At 39.1% G+C, this 17,771-nt stretch overlaps 1 protein-coding gene across 2 annotated transcripts in view; it reads right to left on the reverse strand.

Annotated features, from left to right (window-relative positions):
- LDHD (lactate dehydrogenase D) overlaps positions 1–17,771 on the reverse strand; it is an 85,591-nt gene that overhangs the window by 24,209 nt on the left and 43,611 nt on the right. For both annotated transcript variants that reach the window (XM_053702925.1, XM_053702933.1), the window contains one exon: positions 2,729–2,857. In XM_053702925.1, coding sequence (XP_053558900.1) covers positions 2,729–2,857 — 129 coding nt within the window. The remainder of the gene's footprint in view (positions 1–2,728; positions 2,858–17,771) is intronic.

Consider the following 17,771-nt stretch of genomic DNA (forward strand, 5'->3'; position numbering starts at 1 on the left):
CAACTCTAATAAATGTATTAACCTCTAAACCGCCGCTCACGAACCCCACCACCACTTACATTATATTTATTAACCCCTAATCTACCCCCCCTACACCGCCGCAACCTACATTATATTTATTAACCCCTAATCTGCCCCCCTACACTGCCGCCACTATATTAAATTTATTAACCCCTAAACCTAAGTCTAACCCTAACCCTAACACCCCCTAACTTAAATATAATTTAAATAAATCTAAATAAATATTCCTAGCATTAACTAAATTATTCCTATTTAAAACTAAATACTTACCTGTGAAATAAACCCTAAGATAGCTACACTATAACTAATAATTACATTGTAGCTATCTTAGGATTTATTTTTATTTTACAGGCAAATTTGTATTTATTTTTTGGATGAGGACTTCTGCCCGTCTGGAGGACCACTTCGCCCGGCTTCGTTGAGGACTTCAGCCCGGTTGGGTGAAGACTTCTCAAGGTAAGGTGATCTTCAAGGGGTTAGTGTTAGGTTTTTTAAGGGGGGATTGGGTGGGTTTTAGAGTAGGGTTGGTTGTGTGGGTGGTGGGTTTTAATGTTGGGGGGGTATTGTACTTTTTTTTCAGGTAAAAGAGCTGATTACTTTGGGGCAATGCCCCGCAAAAAAGCCCTTTTAAGGGCTATTTGTAATTTAGTGTAGGGTAGGGCTTTTTTTTTATTTTGAGGGGGCTTTTTTATTTTGTTAGGGGGATTAGATTAGGAGTAATTAGTTTAAAAATCTTGTAATTATTTTATTATTTTCTGTAATTTAGTGTTTGTTTTTTTTGTACTTTAGATAATTTTATTTAATTTTATTTAATTGTAGTTAATTGTAGTTAATGTAGGTAATTAATTTAATTATAGTGTATAGTGTAGTGTTAGGTGTAATTGTAACTTAGGTTAGGTTTTAGGGCAGATTAGGGGTTAATAAGTATAATGTAGGTTGCGGCGGTGTAGGGGGCGGTAGATTAGGGGTGTTTAGACTCGGGGTACATGTTAGGGTGTTAGGTGTAAACGTTACTGGTTTTCTACCATAGGAATCAATGGGATATCGGGCAGCAGCGAACATAAGCTTTCGCTGCTTTCAGACTCCCATTGATCCCTATGGCATCCGCCGCCGGATTGAAAACCAGGTACGCTGGGCCGGAAAAGTGCCGAGCGTACCTGCTAGTTATTTGATAACTAGCAAAAGTAGTCAGATTGTGCCGAACTTGCATTCGGAACATCTGGAGTGACGTAAGCATCAATCTGTGTCGGACTGAGTCCGGCGGATCGTATGTTACGTCACTAAATTCTACTTTTTCCGGTCTGTAGGGTTTGATAACTAAGGCAAATCAGGCTTACCACAAATACGCTGCGGAATTCCAGCGTATTTGCGGTTGACAGCTTGATAAATAGAGGCCATTGTCTCATGTTTAAATAGTTTTTCTACAGATAATACCTTTCTTATTCAAATTTTCAGTCAAGGTGGTGGTTTATACAGGCAAATCAGTTATTTCAAATAACAAAATGAAGGTAAACAAGCTGTTTGCAAACAATTAAATACACTCCAGCAGGTAAAATGGACCATTGGAAACAAATTAAAAGGGTGAAGAGTGTACAATGACCCTTTAAGTAAGGCATCTATGTACGGAGAGCATGATGTTTTAAGCAACATAGGTAAAGGCAGAAATGCAAATCTGACCCATATTTAAATCATAATTCTGAAAAAAACATACGTATTCCTGTATGTATGTAAAGCAAGTATAAACATAACAATTATACAGGCAAAAGATATATTCCCAAACGTGATTGAAAGAAAACACAAAAAAGATGCGAACCTTTTGTACTTTAACAAATAATTCCTGAAGGAAAACTGTACTGTAGAACTCCATATTTGTCTGGTCTTTAGAGATAGACAAATCAGTAGACATGTGCAATTCGGTTCGATTCGGAAATTCGGCAAATTCGGAGATTCGGATCGAACCGAATTTCCGAATTAAAATACTGCCGAATTTATTCAGATTTATTCAGTAGATTCGGATGGCCATGGATTACACTAGTATTGTACAGTATATTAGGTTATATCACTTTGCTATGGGTTACACCTAATATACAGTACATAATACTAGTCTAATCCCACCTAACACTTACCGAAATTCCGAATTTCCGAACCGAATCGAACCGAATCCAGCCGAATTTATTCGAATCCGAATGAATCCGAAACAAATCCGAACCGAATTTATTCGAATCCGAATGAATCTGAAACAAATCCGAACCGAATTGATTCAAATTTTTCCGAATTCGAATCGCTCCGAACCGAAATTCTAAAAAATCCGAATCGATCCGAACCGAATTTTTTCGCCATGCACATGTCTACAAATCAGTTCATATGGTTACCAGCGGGAACCTGTCTTTATGTAATAATATGTCTGCACTGGTCTCCTGGTATTAAATTGTTCTTGTAGTCTGTTCTTTTATTACACCTCCTGCTTGTTGTCTGTAGCTAAGAACCTGAGCCTTAACCCAGCTGACTGCCTCAATTTTTGCAGTCTTCATATGATAATGATAATAAGCCACGTGATGTTATTTTGAACTGAATACAGACCTATCACTTAATCAGTCTTTGTAACTCTTCCTCCAAGCTCAAAAAAGCCCTTCTATGCACACTGGTCTCGTTTCTGAAAGTCTTCAGAGAGCTGAATGGATTGTTATGTGCACTGTTTATTTCGTACCTGTCTGTTGAACTTGTTCCTCCAGACCGCGCTCAGTCCCATGGAATTCCAAAAAGAGAGTGGGTAATACTGGGTAGTTCAGTCTGTTAAATTTGTTACATGCATCAATCATGACGTCATCTAGAAATTCTAAAGGAATACACTCAAATAAATTATTGCTATCCAGCAAACAGCAAACAATTATCTCTTCCCTATTCAATTTAGGGATATCTAGTATGTCAATGAAGACAACACATTTCCAGTTAAATAACATACAGCTAGAATACGAGTTTTGCGTTATGAGTGAAAAAGCACTGTTATACTTCATAACGATGCTTTTTACCCTAACGCCGCTATTACAAGTCTTGTAGGTATTGGTGTACCGCACACCTTTTTGGCCGTCAGGCAACGTCAGTACCGCACTTTAAAAAAAGTCCTTTTTCAATGGGACTTTAATAGTGCCGGTATTACAAGTTTTGCTGGAGGCCAAAAAGTGAGCGGTACACCCTAACAAGTTTCGTACCGCCATCTAAAGTCAGTAGTTATGAGATTTACGTTACAAAGCTGTAGCATAAAACTCATAACTAAAGTGTTAAAAAGTACACTAACACCAACAAGCTACCTATTAACCCCTAAACCGAAGCCCTCCCACATCACAGATACTAAAATAAATTTATTAACCCCTAATCTGCTGCTCCGGACATCACTGCCACTATAATAAACCTATTAACCCCTAAACCGCTGCCCTCCCGCTTTGCAAACACTATTTAAAGATTATTAACCCCTAATCTGCCGTCCGCCCACACCGCTGCAATAATAAAACTATTAACCACTAAACCGCAAGCCCCCCACAACGAAATATACTAAAATAAACTATTAACCCCTAAACCTCTGGCCTCCCACATCACTACATAAATATATTAACCCCTAACCCTAACGTAACCCTAAGCCTAAGTCTAACCCTAACAACCCCTAACTTAAATATAATTAAAATAAATCAAAATTAAACTTTTTATTACCTAAATAATTTCTATTTAAAACTTAATACTTACCTATAAAATAAAACCTAAGCTAGCTACAAAATAAATAATAGTTACATTGTAGCTAGCTTAGATTTTATTTTTATTTCACAGGTAAGTTTGTATTTATTTTAACTAGGTAGACTAGTTAGTAAATAGTTATTAACTATTTACTAACTACCTAGCTAAAATAAATACCTGTGAAATAAAACCTAACCTGCCTTACAATAAAACCTTACATTACAATAAAAAACAAATAATTAATAAAATACAATTATCTAAATTACAAAAGAAAATAAACACTAAATTACACAAAATAAAAAAGAAATTTTCAAAAATAAAAACGAATTACTCCTAATCTAATAGCCCTATCAAAATAAAAAAGCCCACCCAAAATAAAAAAAAAAACCTAGCCTACACTAAACTGCCAATGGCCCTTAAAAGGGCCTTTTGCGGGGCATTGCCCCAAAGAAATCATCTCTTTCACCTGTTAAAAAAAAATAAAAATCTAAATAAACCTAAGCTAACCATTGCCCTGAAAAGGGCATTTGGATGGGCATTGCCCTTAAAAGGAAAGGCCATTAGCTCTTTTACATTGCCCAAACCCTAAGCTAAAAATATAACCCACCCAATAAACCCTTAAAAAACCTAACACCCCCGACGATCCACTTACAGTTTTCAAGACCGGACATCCATCCTCATCCAGGTGGCAGGTCTTCATCCAAGCGGGCAGAAGTCTTCATCCAGACGGCATCTTCTATCTTGATCCATCCGGCACGGAGCAGGTCCATCCTCAAGACATCCGGCGCGGAGCATCCTCTTCTTCCGATCGCTGCTGTAGAATGAAATTTTCCTTTAAGTGATGTAATCCAAGATGGCGTCCCATATATTCCGATTGGCTGAGAGAATTCTAGCAGCCAATAGGAATTAAAGGGACAGTCTAGTATAAATTAAACTTTCATTATTCAGATAGGACTTTTAATTTTAATCAACTTTCCAATTTACTTTTATCATCAAATTTGCTTTGTTCTCTTGGTATTCTTAGTTTAAACTAAACATAGGTAGGTGCATATGCTAATTTCTAAGCCTTTGAGGGCTGCCTCTTGTCACATGCTTTTTAAATCTCTTTCAACACAAAGAGACAGAAAGTACATGTGGGCCATATAGATAACACTGTGTTCAGGCACAGGGGGTTATTTAAGATTTAGCACAAAGCAATGCTAAATTTAAGACATTAGATAATGAACAGTCACAGTCAAGTGATCAGGGGGCGGGAAGAAGGTTCCTAGATACAAGGTAATCACAGAGGTAAAAAGAATATTAATATAACTGTGTTGTTTATGCAAAACTGGGGAATGGGTAATAAAGGGATTATCTTTCAACACAAAGAGACAGAAAGTACATGTGGGCCATATAGATAACACTGTGTTCAGGCACAGGGGGTTATTTAAGATTTAGCACAAAGCAATGCTAAATTTAAGACATTAGATAATGAACAGTCACAGTCAAGTGATCAGGGGGCGGGAAGAAGGTTCCTAGATACAAGGTAATCACAGAGGTAAAAAGAATATTAATATAACTGTGTTGTTTATGCAAAACTGGGGAATGGGTAATAAAGGGATTATCTATCTTTTAAAACAATAACAATTCTATGGTAGACTGTCCCTTTAAAGGTGAAAAAATCCTATTAGCTGTTGCAATCAGCCAATAGGATTGAGCTCACATTCTATCAGCCAATTGGAATGTAAGGGACGCCATCTTGGATGACATCACTTAAAGGGAAACTTCATTCTACAGCAGCGATCGGAAGAAGAGGATGCTCCACGCCGGATGTCTTGAAGATGGACCTGCTCCGCCGCCAGATGGATGAAGATAGAGGATGCCATCTGGATGAAGACTTCTGCCCGCTTGGATGAAGACTTCTGCCAGCTTCGATGAGGACTTCTGCCCGCTTGGATGAAGATTTCTGCCACCTGGATGAGGATGGATGTCCGGTCTTTGAAAACTGTAAGTGGATCGTCGGGGGTTAATGTTAGGTTTTTTTAAGGGTTTATTGGGTGGGTTTTATTTTTAGCTTAGGGTTTGGGCAATGTAAAAGAGCTAAATGCCCTTTAAAGGGCAATGCCCACCCAAATGCCCCTTTCAGGGCAATGGTTAGCTTAGGTTTATTTAGATAGGTTTCTATTTGGGGGGTTTGGTTGGGTGGGTGGTGGGTTTTACTGTTGGGGGGTGTTTGTATTTTCTTTAACAGGTAAAAGAGCTGATTTCTTTGGGGCAATGCCCCGCAAAAGGCCCTTTTAAGGGCCATTGGCCGTTTAGTGTAGGCTAGGGTTTTTTATTTTGGGTGGGCATTTTTATTTTGATAGGGCTATTAGATTAGGAGTAATTCATTTTTATTTTTAATAATTTCTTTTTTATTTTGTATAATTTAGTGTTTATTTTTTTGTAATTTAGATAATTGTATTTTATTAATTTAATTTATTTTATTTTATTGTAATGTTAGGTTTTAGTGTAAGGCAGGTTAGGTTTTATTTTACAGGTAAGTTTGTATTTATTTTAACTAGGTAGTTAGTAAATAGTTAATAACTATTTACTAACTAGTCTTACCTGTGAAATAAAAATAAAACCTAAGCTAGCTACAATATAATTTATTAGTTATATTGTAGCTAGCTACGTTTTTTTTTACAGGTAAGTATTTAGTTTTAAATAAGAATTATTTAGGTAATAATTGTAAGTTTAATTTAGATTTATTTTAATTATATTTAAGTTATGAGGGGTTAGACTTAGGCTTAGGGTTACGTTAGGGTTAGGGTTATGTTAGAGTTAGGTTTAGGGGTTAATATATTTATTTAGTGTTAGTGATGTGGGAGGCCAGAGGTTTAGGGGTTAATGACTTTAGTATAGTGGCAGCGACATTGGGTGCGGCAGATTAGGGGTTAATAACTGTAATGTAGGTGGCGGCGATGTTAGGGGCAGCAGATTAGTGGTGTTTAGACGTGTTTTTTATGCTAGGGTGTTAGGTTTAAACTAGGGTTGCACCAATACCATTTTTTTATGACCGAGTACAAGTACCGATACTTGTTTTCAAATACTCGCCGATACCAATTACCGATACTTTTTTTTTTAATGTCATGTGACAGTTTGCCAAGCACAATACAGACTAATTATTTAAGATTCTTTCTTTATAATTATAAAGGACTGTAATTCAAAAGACATTATGAAAAAATAAAACAGTTTTATTTGTCAAAAGTTTACTGAACATGTTTAGAAATAAAAAATATTACAATAAAATATTAAATTTAAAGGGGTGATGCAATTGGGTTGTAGGGCTGTTATATAACATCAATCTGACATTTGTATGGAGGTTCGACTCTAAGTTGAACAGTAACTTTCCACCATACTGCATGGGGCAGAAAGATATTTTTGGGCCATTTTAGCCAGAGCTTGAAATTTGTTTATTAACTGCCCAGTACTTCAGGGGTTTGTCTGAACGAGGTACAGTGATCTCTACTACAATAATACAAATAACAGCAATTTGTATTGGCAGAACAGTAGTAAACAATTTTTAGTTTAGTCTCCACTCCAGTTTAAAGTGAAATGGGAACATGCAGTATGAAAAAACGCCACAAGGTAGCATATGGGTAGGAAGTGGAGATATCGGTTTAAGTATCGGTGCATTTGCACGAGTACAAGTACTCATGCAAATACTTGGTATCGGTACCGATACTAGTATCGGTATCGGTGCATCCCTAGTTTAAACGTAACTTTTTCTTTCCCCATAGACATCAATGGGGCTGCCTCACGGAGCTTTTGTTTCCGCGATCGCAGGTGTTAGGCTTTTTTTAAGCCAACTCTCCCCATTGATGTCTATGGGGAAATTGTGAACGAGAACGTCAAAGCAGCGCTTGTATTTGGGTGAGGTATGGAGCTCAACGCAACCATATCGCCCATACATGCTAGGTTTTACAAAACCTGTAATAGCAGTGCTATAGGGAGGTTAAATACCACTGCTTTTGTGGCGGTCGTTAATTTCCCTATAGCGCTAAAAACTCGTAATCTAGGTGATAGAAATAATTTGTTTTGTGCTTTATGTGTAACATTTGCTATTTAGTCAAATCCTGAGCAATCTGTTATTCTTCTTTGAGCCACTCTATAATACTATAAGTATAAGTAAGTGCCCGAACCACATCATTAGATCTAAATAATATATGAAAAGGATATTTGGACATTATTTTCCAAACCATTTCTTAAAGAGACAATAAATACAGTAAAATGTCATACACAATCATAATAAAAAGACAATATAAAAGCACTTAGGGTATATTAATTAAGCAGAGGATGCTGCTTTTTCTGCGCGCGCCTTCTGCCTTTCCTTAACTCGTTTGCAATAATCCCAATCAGATACGATCGGGATGATTAATACCCCCTGCTAGCAGCCGATTGGTCACAAATGTGCAGGGGGCTGCATTGCACAAGCATTTCACCAGAAATGCTTGTGCAATGCTAAATGCCTTTAGACTCGCCGGAAACAGAAGTTATGAAGCAGTGGTCTAAAGACCGTTGCTTCATAACTTGTCCGTCTGCTCTGAGGCCGCAGACAGAAATCAACCCGATCAAATATGATCAGGTTGATTGACACCCCCGAATCTGCAGGGGGCGGCATTGCACAATGGTGCAATGATAAATGCAGACAGCGTATGATGTCAGCATTTATCGATGTGCAGCGGACATGATACGCTACATCATATCATGTCCGCTTGCACTATGATAAATCTACCTCTTAGTCTGAATTTCAAATGAGTAGTACATTTTTTTTCTGACAAATTTCAAAATTAGTCCCATATTCCTTCACGCCACACTATGTGACAGCCAACAGGCAATCACAAAATGCATTTACAGATATATATATATATATATATATATATATATATTGTGAACTCCTGCACATGCTAAGATACGATCAGGATGATTAATACGCCCTGCTAGCGGCAGATTGGCCGCGAATGTGCAGGGGGCTGCATTGCACAAGCATTTATCGATGCAGGGTAGACATGATTCGATATAATGAATCATGTCCGCCCAGGGTGTCATATATCTATATCTACCCCTTAGACTGAATTTCAAATGAGTAGTACATTTGTTTCTGACAAATTTCAAAATTAGTCCCATATTCCTTCACGCTGCACCATGTGACAGCTATCAAGCAATCACAAAATGCATTCACATACAGTATATATATATATATATATATATATATATATATATATATATATATATATATATATATATTGTGAACTCCTGCACATGCTCAGTAGGAGCTGCCGCCTCAGCAAGTGTGCATATAAATAGACTGTGCACATTTTGATAATGGAAGTGAATTGGAAAGGTGTTTAAAATTGCATGCTCATTCTGTTTATCAGTTAAAACATATTCACCTAGATTTAGAGTTTTGCGGCCAAAGGGGTGCGTTAGCTACACGTCTTTTTTTTCCAGCGCTGCTTCTAAACAACGCTGGTATTGAGAGTTCTCTGAATGGCTGCGTTAGGCTCCAAAAAGGGAGCGTTGAGCCGAATTTACCGCCACTTCAACCCTCAATACCAGCGTTGCTTACGGTAGCGGCTAGCTGGAAAAACGTGCTCGTGCACGATTCCCCCATAAGAAACAATGGGGCAGTTTGGGCTGAAAAAAAACTAACACCTGCAGAAAAGCAGCGTTCAGCTCCTAACGCAGCCCCATTGTTTCCTATTGGGAAACAGTTTCTAAGTCTGCACCTAACACCCTAACATGTACCCCGAGTCTAAACACCCCTAACCTTGGGGTCGATCCGATATAAAGCGTCGCCCGCAAAAGCCGGCGACGCCAATAATTGCGCGGATTTGGTATCCTATATACGGCGTAAGCTAGAAGTTACGCGCGTATATTTCTGCCGTCGCCCGCAGTTTTTTGGGCCATAGGCAGGTATACCAAACCCGCGCAGTTTGGTATCCAATATGCAGCGTAAGGATTTACGTGGCGAAAATGGAGAAAACTTACTCCATTTTCACCTCGCCACAAAAAGCAGCCGTAAGAAGCCTTACGCTGACTATTGGAGCCCCGTAACTCCCTAAACTAGCTGCTAAAATAAACCTAACACCTAACGCATGCGCAATGTCTATCTCCCTGTCAACCGCGATCTGCTAAAATAAACCTAACACCTAACGCATGCGCAATGTCTATCTCCCTGTCAACCGCGATCCCCCCCCCCCGAAATCCCTAATAAAGTTATTACCCCCTAAAACGCCGCTCCCGGACCCCGCCGCCATCTACATAAACTAACCCCCTACTGTGAGCCCCTAAAACCGCCGCCATCTACCTTATCTATCCCGTAATGTGACCCCTTACACCGCCGCCACCTATATAAAAATTATTAACCCCTAATTTAATCTACCTACCCCGCCGCCAGCTATGTTATCTATATTAACCCTAAGTATATTATAGTTAATATAGTTATTACATTATATATATTAACTATATTAACCCTAATTATATTAGGGTTAATATAGTTACTATAGTATTTATATTAACTATATTAACTCTATCTAACCCTAACACCCCTAACTATATTTATATTAAATTAATCTAATTAATTTATAAACTAAAATATTCCTATTTAAATCTAAATACTTACCTATAAAATAAACCCTAAGATAGCTACAATATAATTAATAATTACATTGTAGCTATGTTAGGGTTAATATTTATTTTACAGGTAAATAGTTAATTATTTTAACTAGGTATAATAGATATTAAATAGTTATTAACTATTTAATATCTACCTAGTTAAAATAATTACCCAATTACCTGTAAAATAAATCCTAACCTAAGTTACAAATACACCTACACTATCAATAAATTTAATAAACTACAAACATCTATCTAAAAATACAATTAAATTAACTAAACTAAATTACAAAAACAAACAAACACTAAATTACAAAAAATAAAAAAAAGATTACAAGATTTTTAAGCTAATTACACCTATTCTAAGCCCCCTAATAAAATAATAAACCCCCAAAATAACAAAAATTCCCTGCCCTATTCTAAATTAAACAAATTTCAAAGCTCTTTACCTTACCAGCCCTTAAAAGGGCCTTTTGTGGGGCATGCCCCAAAGAATTCAGCTCTTTTGCATTCAACAAATACAATCCCCCCCCCCATTACAACCCACCACCCACATACCCCTATTCTAAACCCACCCAAACCCCCCTTAAAAAATCCTAACACTACCCCCCTGAAGATCTCCCTACCTTGTCTTCACCACACCGGGCCGAACTCCTGATCCGATCCGGGCGATGTCGTCCTCCAAGCGGCAAAGAAGAAATCTTCCTCCGGCGATGTCATCCTCCAAGCGGCAAAGAAGAATTCTTCCTCCGGCGACGTCTTCCTCCAAGCGGCAGCAAAGTCTTCATTCTTCCGGCAGCATCTTCAATCTTCTTTCTTCGCTCCGCCGCCGCGGAGCATCCATCCCGGCCGACTGCTGAACTTGGAATGAGGTACCTTTAAATGACGTCATCCAAGATGGCGTCCGCCGAATTCCGATTGGCTGATAGGATTCTATCAGCCAATCGGAATTAAGTTAAAAAAATCTGATTGGCTGATTGAATCAGCCAATCAGATTCAAGTTCAATCCGATTGGCTGATCCAATCAGCCAATCAGATTGAGCTCGCATTCTATTGGCTGATAGAATCCTATCAGCCAATCGGAATTCGGCGGACGCCATCTTGGATGACGTCATTTAAAGGTACCTCATTCCAAGTTCAGCAGTCGGCCGGGATGGATGCTCCGCGGCGGCGGAGCGAAGAAAGAAGATTGAAGATGCTGCCGGAAGAATAAAGACTTTGCTGCCGCTTGGAGGAAGACGTCGCCGGAGGAAGAATTCTTCTTTGCCGCTTGGAGGATGACATCGCCGGAGGAAGATTTCTTCTTTGCCGCTTGGAGGACGACATCGCCCGGATCGGATCAGGAGTTCGGCCCGGTGTGGTGAAGACAAGGTAGGGAGATCTTCAGGGGGGTAGTGTTAGGATTTTTTAAGGGGGGTTTGGGTGGGTTTAGAATAGGGGTATGTGGGTGGTGGGTTGTAATGGGGGGGGGGGGGATTGTATTTGTTGAATGCAAAAGAGCTGAATTCTTTGGGGCATGCCCCACAAAAGGCCCTTTTAAGGGATGGTAAGGTAAAGAGCTTTGAAATTTGTTTAATTTAGAATAGGGCAGGGAATTTTTGTTATTTTGGGGGTTTATTATTTTATTAGGGGGCTTAGAATAGGTGTAATTAGCTTAAAAATCTTGTAATCTTTTTTTTATTTTTTGTAATTTAGTGTTTGTTTTTTTTTGTAATTTAGTTTAGTTAATTTAATTGTATTTTTAGATAGATGTTTGTAGTTTATTAAATTTATTGATAGTGTAGGTGTATTTGTAACTTAGGTTAGGATTTATTTTACAGGTAATTGGGTAATTATTTTAACTAGGTAGATATTAAATAGTTAATAACTATTTAATATCTATTATACCTAGTTAAAATAATTAACTATTTACCTGTAAAATAAATATTAACCCTAACATAGCTACAATGTAATTATTAATTATATTGTAGCTATCTTAGGGTTTATTTTATAGGTAAGTATTTAGATTTAAATAGGAATATTTTAGTTTATAAATTAATTAGATTAATTTAATATAAATTTAGTTAGGGGTGTTAGGGTTAGAGTTAATATAGTTAATATAAATACTATAGTAACTATATTAACTATATTAACCCTAATATAATTAGGGTTAATATAGTTAATATATATAATGTAATAACTATATTAACTATAATATACTTAGGGTTAATATAGATAATATAGCTGGCGGCGGGGTAGGTAGATTAAATTAGGGGTTAATCATTTTAATAGAGATGACGGCGGTGTAAGGGGCTTACATTAGGGGTTAATAATTTTAATATAGATGGCGGCGGTGTTAGGGGCTCACTTTAGGGGGTTATAGATATAATATAGCTGGCGGCGGGGTACGGGAGCGGCGGTTTAGGGGTTAATAACTTTATTAGGTTGCGGCGGGGTACGGGAGCGGCGGTTTAGGGGTTAATAGCATTTTTATTGTTAGGCTAGTGAGGGGGGATAGCGGATAGAGGGTTAGACAGTGCGGGCTATGTTAGGGAGGCGTGTTAGACAGTGCGGGCTATGTTAGGGAGGCGTGTTAGACAGTGCGGGCTATGTTAGGGAGGCGTGTTAGACAGTGCGGGTGTTTTAAACTTTAGTCAGGTTTTATAGGCGCCGGCAGATTCTAACGTGGCGCAAGTCACTGGCGACGCCAGAAATTTGTACTTACGCAGATTTCTGGACATCGCTGGTTTGTCAGACTTACGGCACGTTAGCATCTGACGGCGACCTATATGGGATGGCTCGAGTTGCGAGCTGAAACTGCGGGCGACGCCGGTTCCCTCGCTTGCGCCGCAAACTGCGATCGATATCGGATCGCGCCCCTTACACTTATTAACTCCTAATCTGTCGCCCCCGCTATCGCTGACACCTGCATTATATTATTAACCCCTAATCTTCTGCTCCGGACACCGCCGCAACCTACATTATCCCTATGAACCCCTAATCTGCTGCCCCTAACACCGCCGACACCTATATTATATTTATTAACCCCTAATCTGCCACCCCCCCACGTCACCACTACCTTACCTACACTTATTAACCCCTATTCTGCCGACCGGACCTCGCCGCTACTCTAATAAATGTATTAACCCCTAAACCGCCGCACTCCCGTCTCGCAAGCACTAGAATAAATTGTATTAACCCCTAATATGTCCTCCCTAACATCGCCGCCACCTAACTTCAAGTATTAACCCCTAATCTGCCAACCGGACCTCGCCGCTACTATAATAAATGTATTAACCCCTAAAGCTAAGTCTAACCCTAACCCTAACACCCCCCTAAGTAAATATAATTTTAATCTAACGAAATAAATTAACTCTGATTAACTAAAGTATTCCTATTTAAAGCTAAATATTTACCTGTAAAATAAACCCTAATATAGCTACAATATAACGAATAATTATATTGTATCTATTTTAGGATTTATATTTATTTTAGGGGCAACTTTGTATTTATTTTAACTAGGTACAATAGCTATTAAATAGTTAATAACTATTTAATAGCTACCTAGTTAAAATAATTACCAAATTACCTGTAAAATAAATCCTAACCTAAGTTACAATTAAACTTAACACTACACTATCAATAAATAAATTCAATTAATTAACTACAAGTACCTACAATTACCTACAATTAAATAAACTAAACTAAATTACCAAAAAAACAAACACTAAATGACAAAAAAAAAAAGATTACAAGAATTTTAAGCTAATTACACCTACTCTAAGCCCCCTAATAAAATAACAAAGCCCCCCAAAATAAAAAAAATTCCCTACCCTAATCTAAATTAAAAAAGTTAACAGCTCTATTACCAGCCCTTAAAAGGGCTTTTTGCAGGGCATGCCCCAAAGAAATCAGCTCTTTTGCCTGTAAAAAAAACACAATACCACCCCCCAACATTACAACCCACCACCCACATACCCCTACTCTAACACAAACCCCTCTTAAATAAACCTAACACTACCCCCCTGAAGATCTCCCTACCTTGAGTCGTGTTCACCCAGCCGGGCACCGATGGACCAAAAGAGGACATCCGGAGCGGCAGAAGTCTTCATCCTATCCGGGCAGAAGAGGACATCTGGACCGGCAGACATCTTCATCCAAGCGGCATCTTCTATCTTCATCCATCTGACGAGGAGAGGCTCAATCTTCAAGACCTCCGGCGCGGAACATCCTCTTCCTTCCGACGATAGTGGAAGGTTTATTTAAGGGGGGTTTGTGTTAGAGTAGGGGTATGTGGGTGGTGGGTTGTAATGTTGGGGGTGGTATTGTGTTTTTTTTTTACAGGCAAAAGAGCTGATTTCTTTGGGGCATGCCCCGCAAAAAGCCATTTTAAGGGCTGGTAATAGAGCTGTTAACTTTTTTAATTTAGATTAGGGTAGGGAAATTTTTTTATTTTGGGGGGCTTTGTTATTTCTCTTCTTAAGTGTATCCAGTCCACGGATCATCCATTACTTGTGGGATATTCTCCTTCCCAACAGGAAGTTGCAAGAGGATCACCCACAGCAGAGCTGCTATATAGCTCCTCCCCTCACTGCCATATCCAGTCATTCTCTTGCAACTCTCAACAAAGATGGAGGTAGTAAGAGGAGTGTGGTGTATTATAGTTAGTTTCTTTCTTCAATCAAAAGTTTGTTATTTTTAAATGGTACCGGAGCGTACTATTTTATCTCAGGCAGTATTTAGAAGAATCTGCCTGTGGTTTCTATGATCTTAGCAGAAGTAACTAAGATCCACTGCCGTTCTCACATATTCTGAGGAGTGAGGTAACTACAGAGGGGGAATGGCGTGCAGGTTTTCCTGCAATAAGGTATGTACAGTTAACATTTTTCTAGGGATGGAATTTGCTAGAAAATGCTGCTGATACCGGATTAATGTAAGTTAAGCCTAAATGCAGTGATTTAATAGCGACTGGTATCAGGCTTATTAACAGAGATACATACTCTTATAAAAGTGCAATATAAAACATTAGCTGGCATCTTAATCGTTTTTATATATGTTTGGTGATAAAACTTATTGGGGCCTAGTTTTTTTCCACATGGCAGGCTTGATTTTTGCCTAGAAACAGTTTCCTGGGGCTTTCCACTGTTGTAATATGAGTGGGAGGGGCCTATTTTTAGCACTTTTTTGCGCAGAAAAAATTACAGACAGAGACATTCAGCTTCCCTCTGCATGATACAGGACATCTCTGAAGGGCTCAAAAGGCTTCAAAAGTCGTGTTTGAGGAAGGTAACAGCCACAGTAGAGCTCTGGCAGTTGTTGTGACTGGTTTTAAAAACGTTTTTGTCATTTATTATTCCGTTTTTGGTATTAAGGGGTTAATCATCCATTTGCAAGTGGGTGCAATGCTCTGCTAACTTGTTACATACACTGTAAAAATTTTGTTAGTGTAACTGCCATTTTTCACTGTTATTTCAAATTTTGTCAAAATTTGTTTTTCTTAAAGGCGCAGTAACGTTTTTTATATTGCTTGTTAACTTGGTTTAAAGTGTTTTCCAAGCTTGCTAGTCTCATTGCTAGTCTGTATAAACATGTCTGACACAGAGGAAACTACTTGTTCATTATGTTTAAAAGCCATGGTGGAGCCCCATAGGAGAATGTGTACTAAATGTATTGATTTCACCTTAAACAGTAAAGATCAGTCTTTATCTATAAAAGAATTGTCACCAGAGGGTTCTGTCGAGGGGGAAGTTATGCCGACTAACTCTCCCCACGTGTCGGACCCTTCGCCTCCCGCTCAAGGGACTCATGCTAATATGGCGCCAAGTACATCAGGGACGCCCATAGCGATTACTTTGCAGGACATGGCTGCAATCATGAATAATACCCTGTCAGAGGTATTAGCCAGATTGCCTGAATTAAGAGGCAAGCGCGATAGCTCTGGGGTTAGACGAGATACAGAGCGCGTAGATGCTGTAAGAGCCATGTCCGATACTGCATCACAATATGTAGAACCTGAGGACGGAGAGCTTCAGTCTGTGGGTGACATCTCTGACTTGGGGAAACCTGATTCAGAGATTTCTAATTTTAAATTTAAGCTTGTATTGCTTGGGGAGGTATTAGCTGCTCTGAATGACTGTGACACAATTGCAGTGCCAGAGAAATTGTGTAGACTGGATAAATACTATGCAGTGCCGGTGTGTACTGATGTTTTTCCAATACCTAAAAGGCTTACAGAAATTATTAGTAAGGAGTGGGATAGACCCGGTGTGCCTTTTTCCCCACCTCCTATATTTAGAAAAATGTTTCCAATAGACGCCACTACACGGGACTTATGGCAGACAGTCCCTAAGGTGGAGGGAGCAGTTTCTATTTTAGCAAAGCGTACCACTATCCCGGTTGAGGACAGTTGTGCTTTTTCAGATCCAATGGATAAAAAATTAGAGGGTTACCTTAAGAAAATGTTTATTCAACAAGGTTTTATTTTACAGCCCCTTGCATGCATTGCGCCTGTCACTGCTGCGGCTGCGTTCTGGTTTGAGGCCCTGGAAGAGGCCATCCATACAGCTCCATTGACTGAAATCAATGACAAGCTCAGAACACTTAAGCTAGCTAACTCATTTGTTTCTGATGCCATTGTTCATTTGACTAAACTAACGGCTAAGAATTCCGGATTCACCATCCAGGCGCGTAGGGCGCTATGGCTTAAATCCTGGTCAGCTGACGTGACTTCAAAGTCTAAATTACTCAACATTCCTTTCAAGGGGCAGACCTTATTCGGGCCTGGTTTGAAAGAAATTATTGCTGACATTACTGGAGGTAAGGGTCATACCCTTCCTCAGGACAGGGCCAAATCAAAGGCCAAACAGTCTAATTTTCGTGCCTTTCGAAATTTCAAGGCAGGTGCAGCATCAACTTCCTCTGCTTCAAAACAAGAGGGAACTTTTGCTCAATCCAAGCAGGCCTGGAAACCTAACCAGTCCTGGAACAAGGGCAAGCAGGCCAGAAAGCCTGCTGCTGCCTCCAAGACAGCATGAAGGAACGGCCCCCTATCCGGCAACGGATCTAGTAGGGGGCAGACTTTCTCTCTTCGCCCAGGCGTGGGCAAGAGATGTTCAGGATCCCTGGGCGTTGGAGATCATATCTCAGGGATATCTTCTGGACTTCAAAGCTTCTCCTCCACAAGGTAGATTTCACCTTTCAAGATTATCTGCAAACCAGATAAAGAAAGAGGCATTCCTACGCTGGTGCAAGACCTCCTTGTAATGGGAGTGATCCATCCAGTTCCGCGGACGGAACAAGGACAGGGTACACTTAACAAGAGAAAACATAATTTATGCTTACCTGATAAATTTATTTCTCTTGTAGTGTATCCAGTCCACGGCCCGCCCTGTCCTTTTAAGGCAGGT

The sequence above is a fragment of the Bombina bombina genome, chromosome 1 (assembly GCF_027579735.1).
Source record: "Bombina bombina isolate aBomBom1 chromosome 1, aBomBom1.pri, whole genome shotgun sequence".
NCBI classification, from domain to species: Eukaryota; Metazoa; Chordata; class Amphibia; order Anura; family Bombinatoridae; genus Bombina; species Bombina bombina.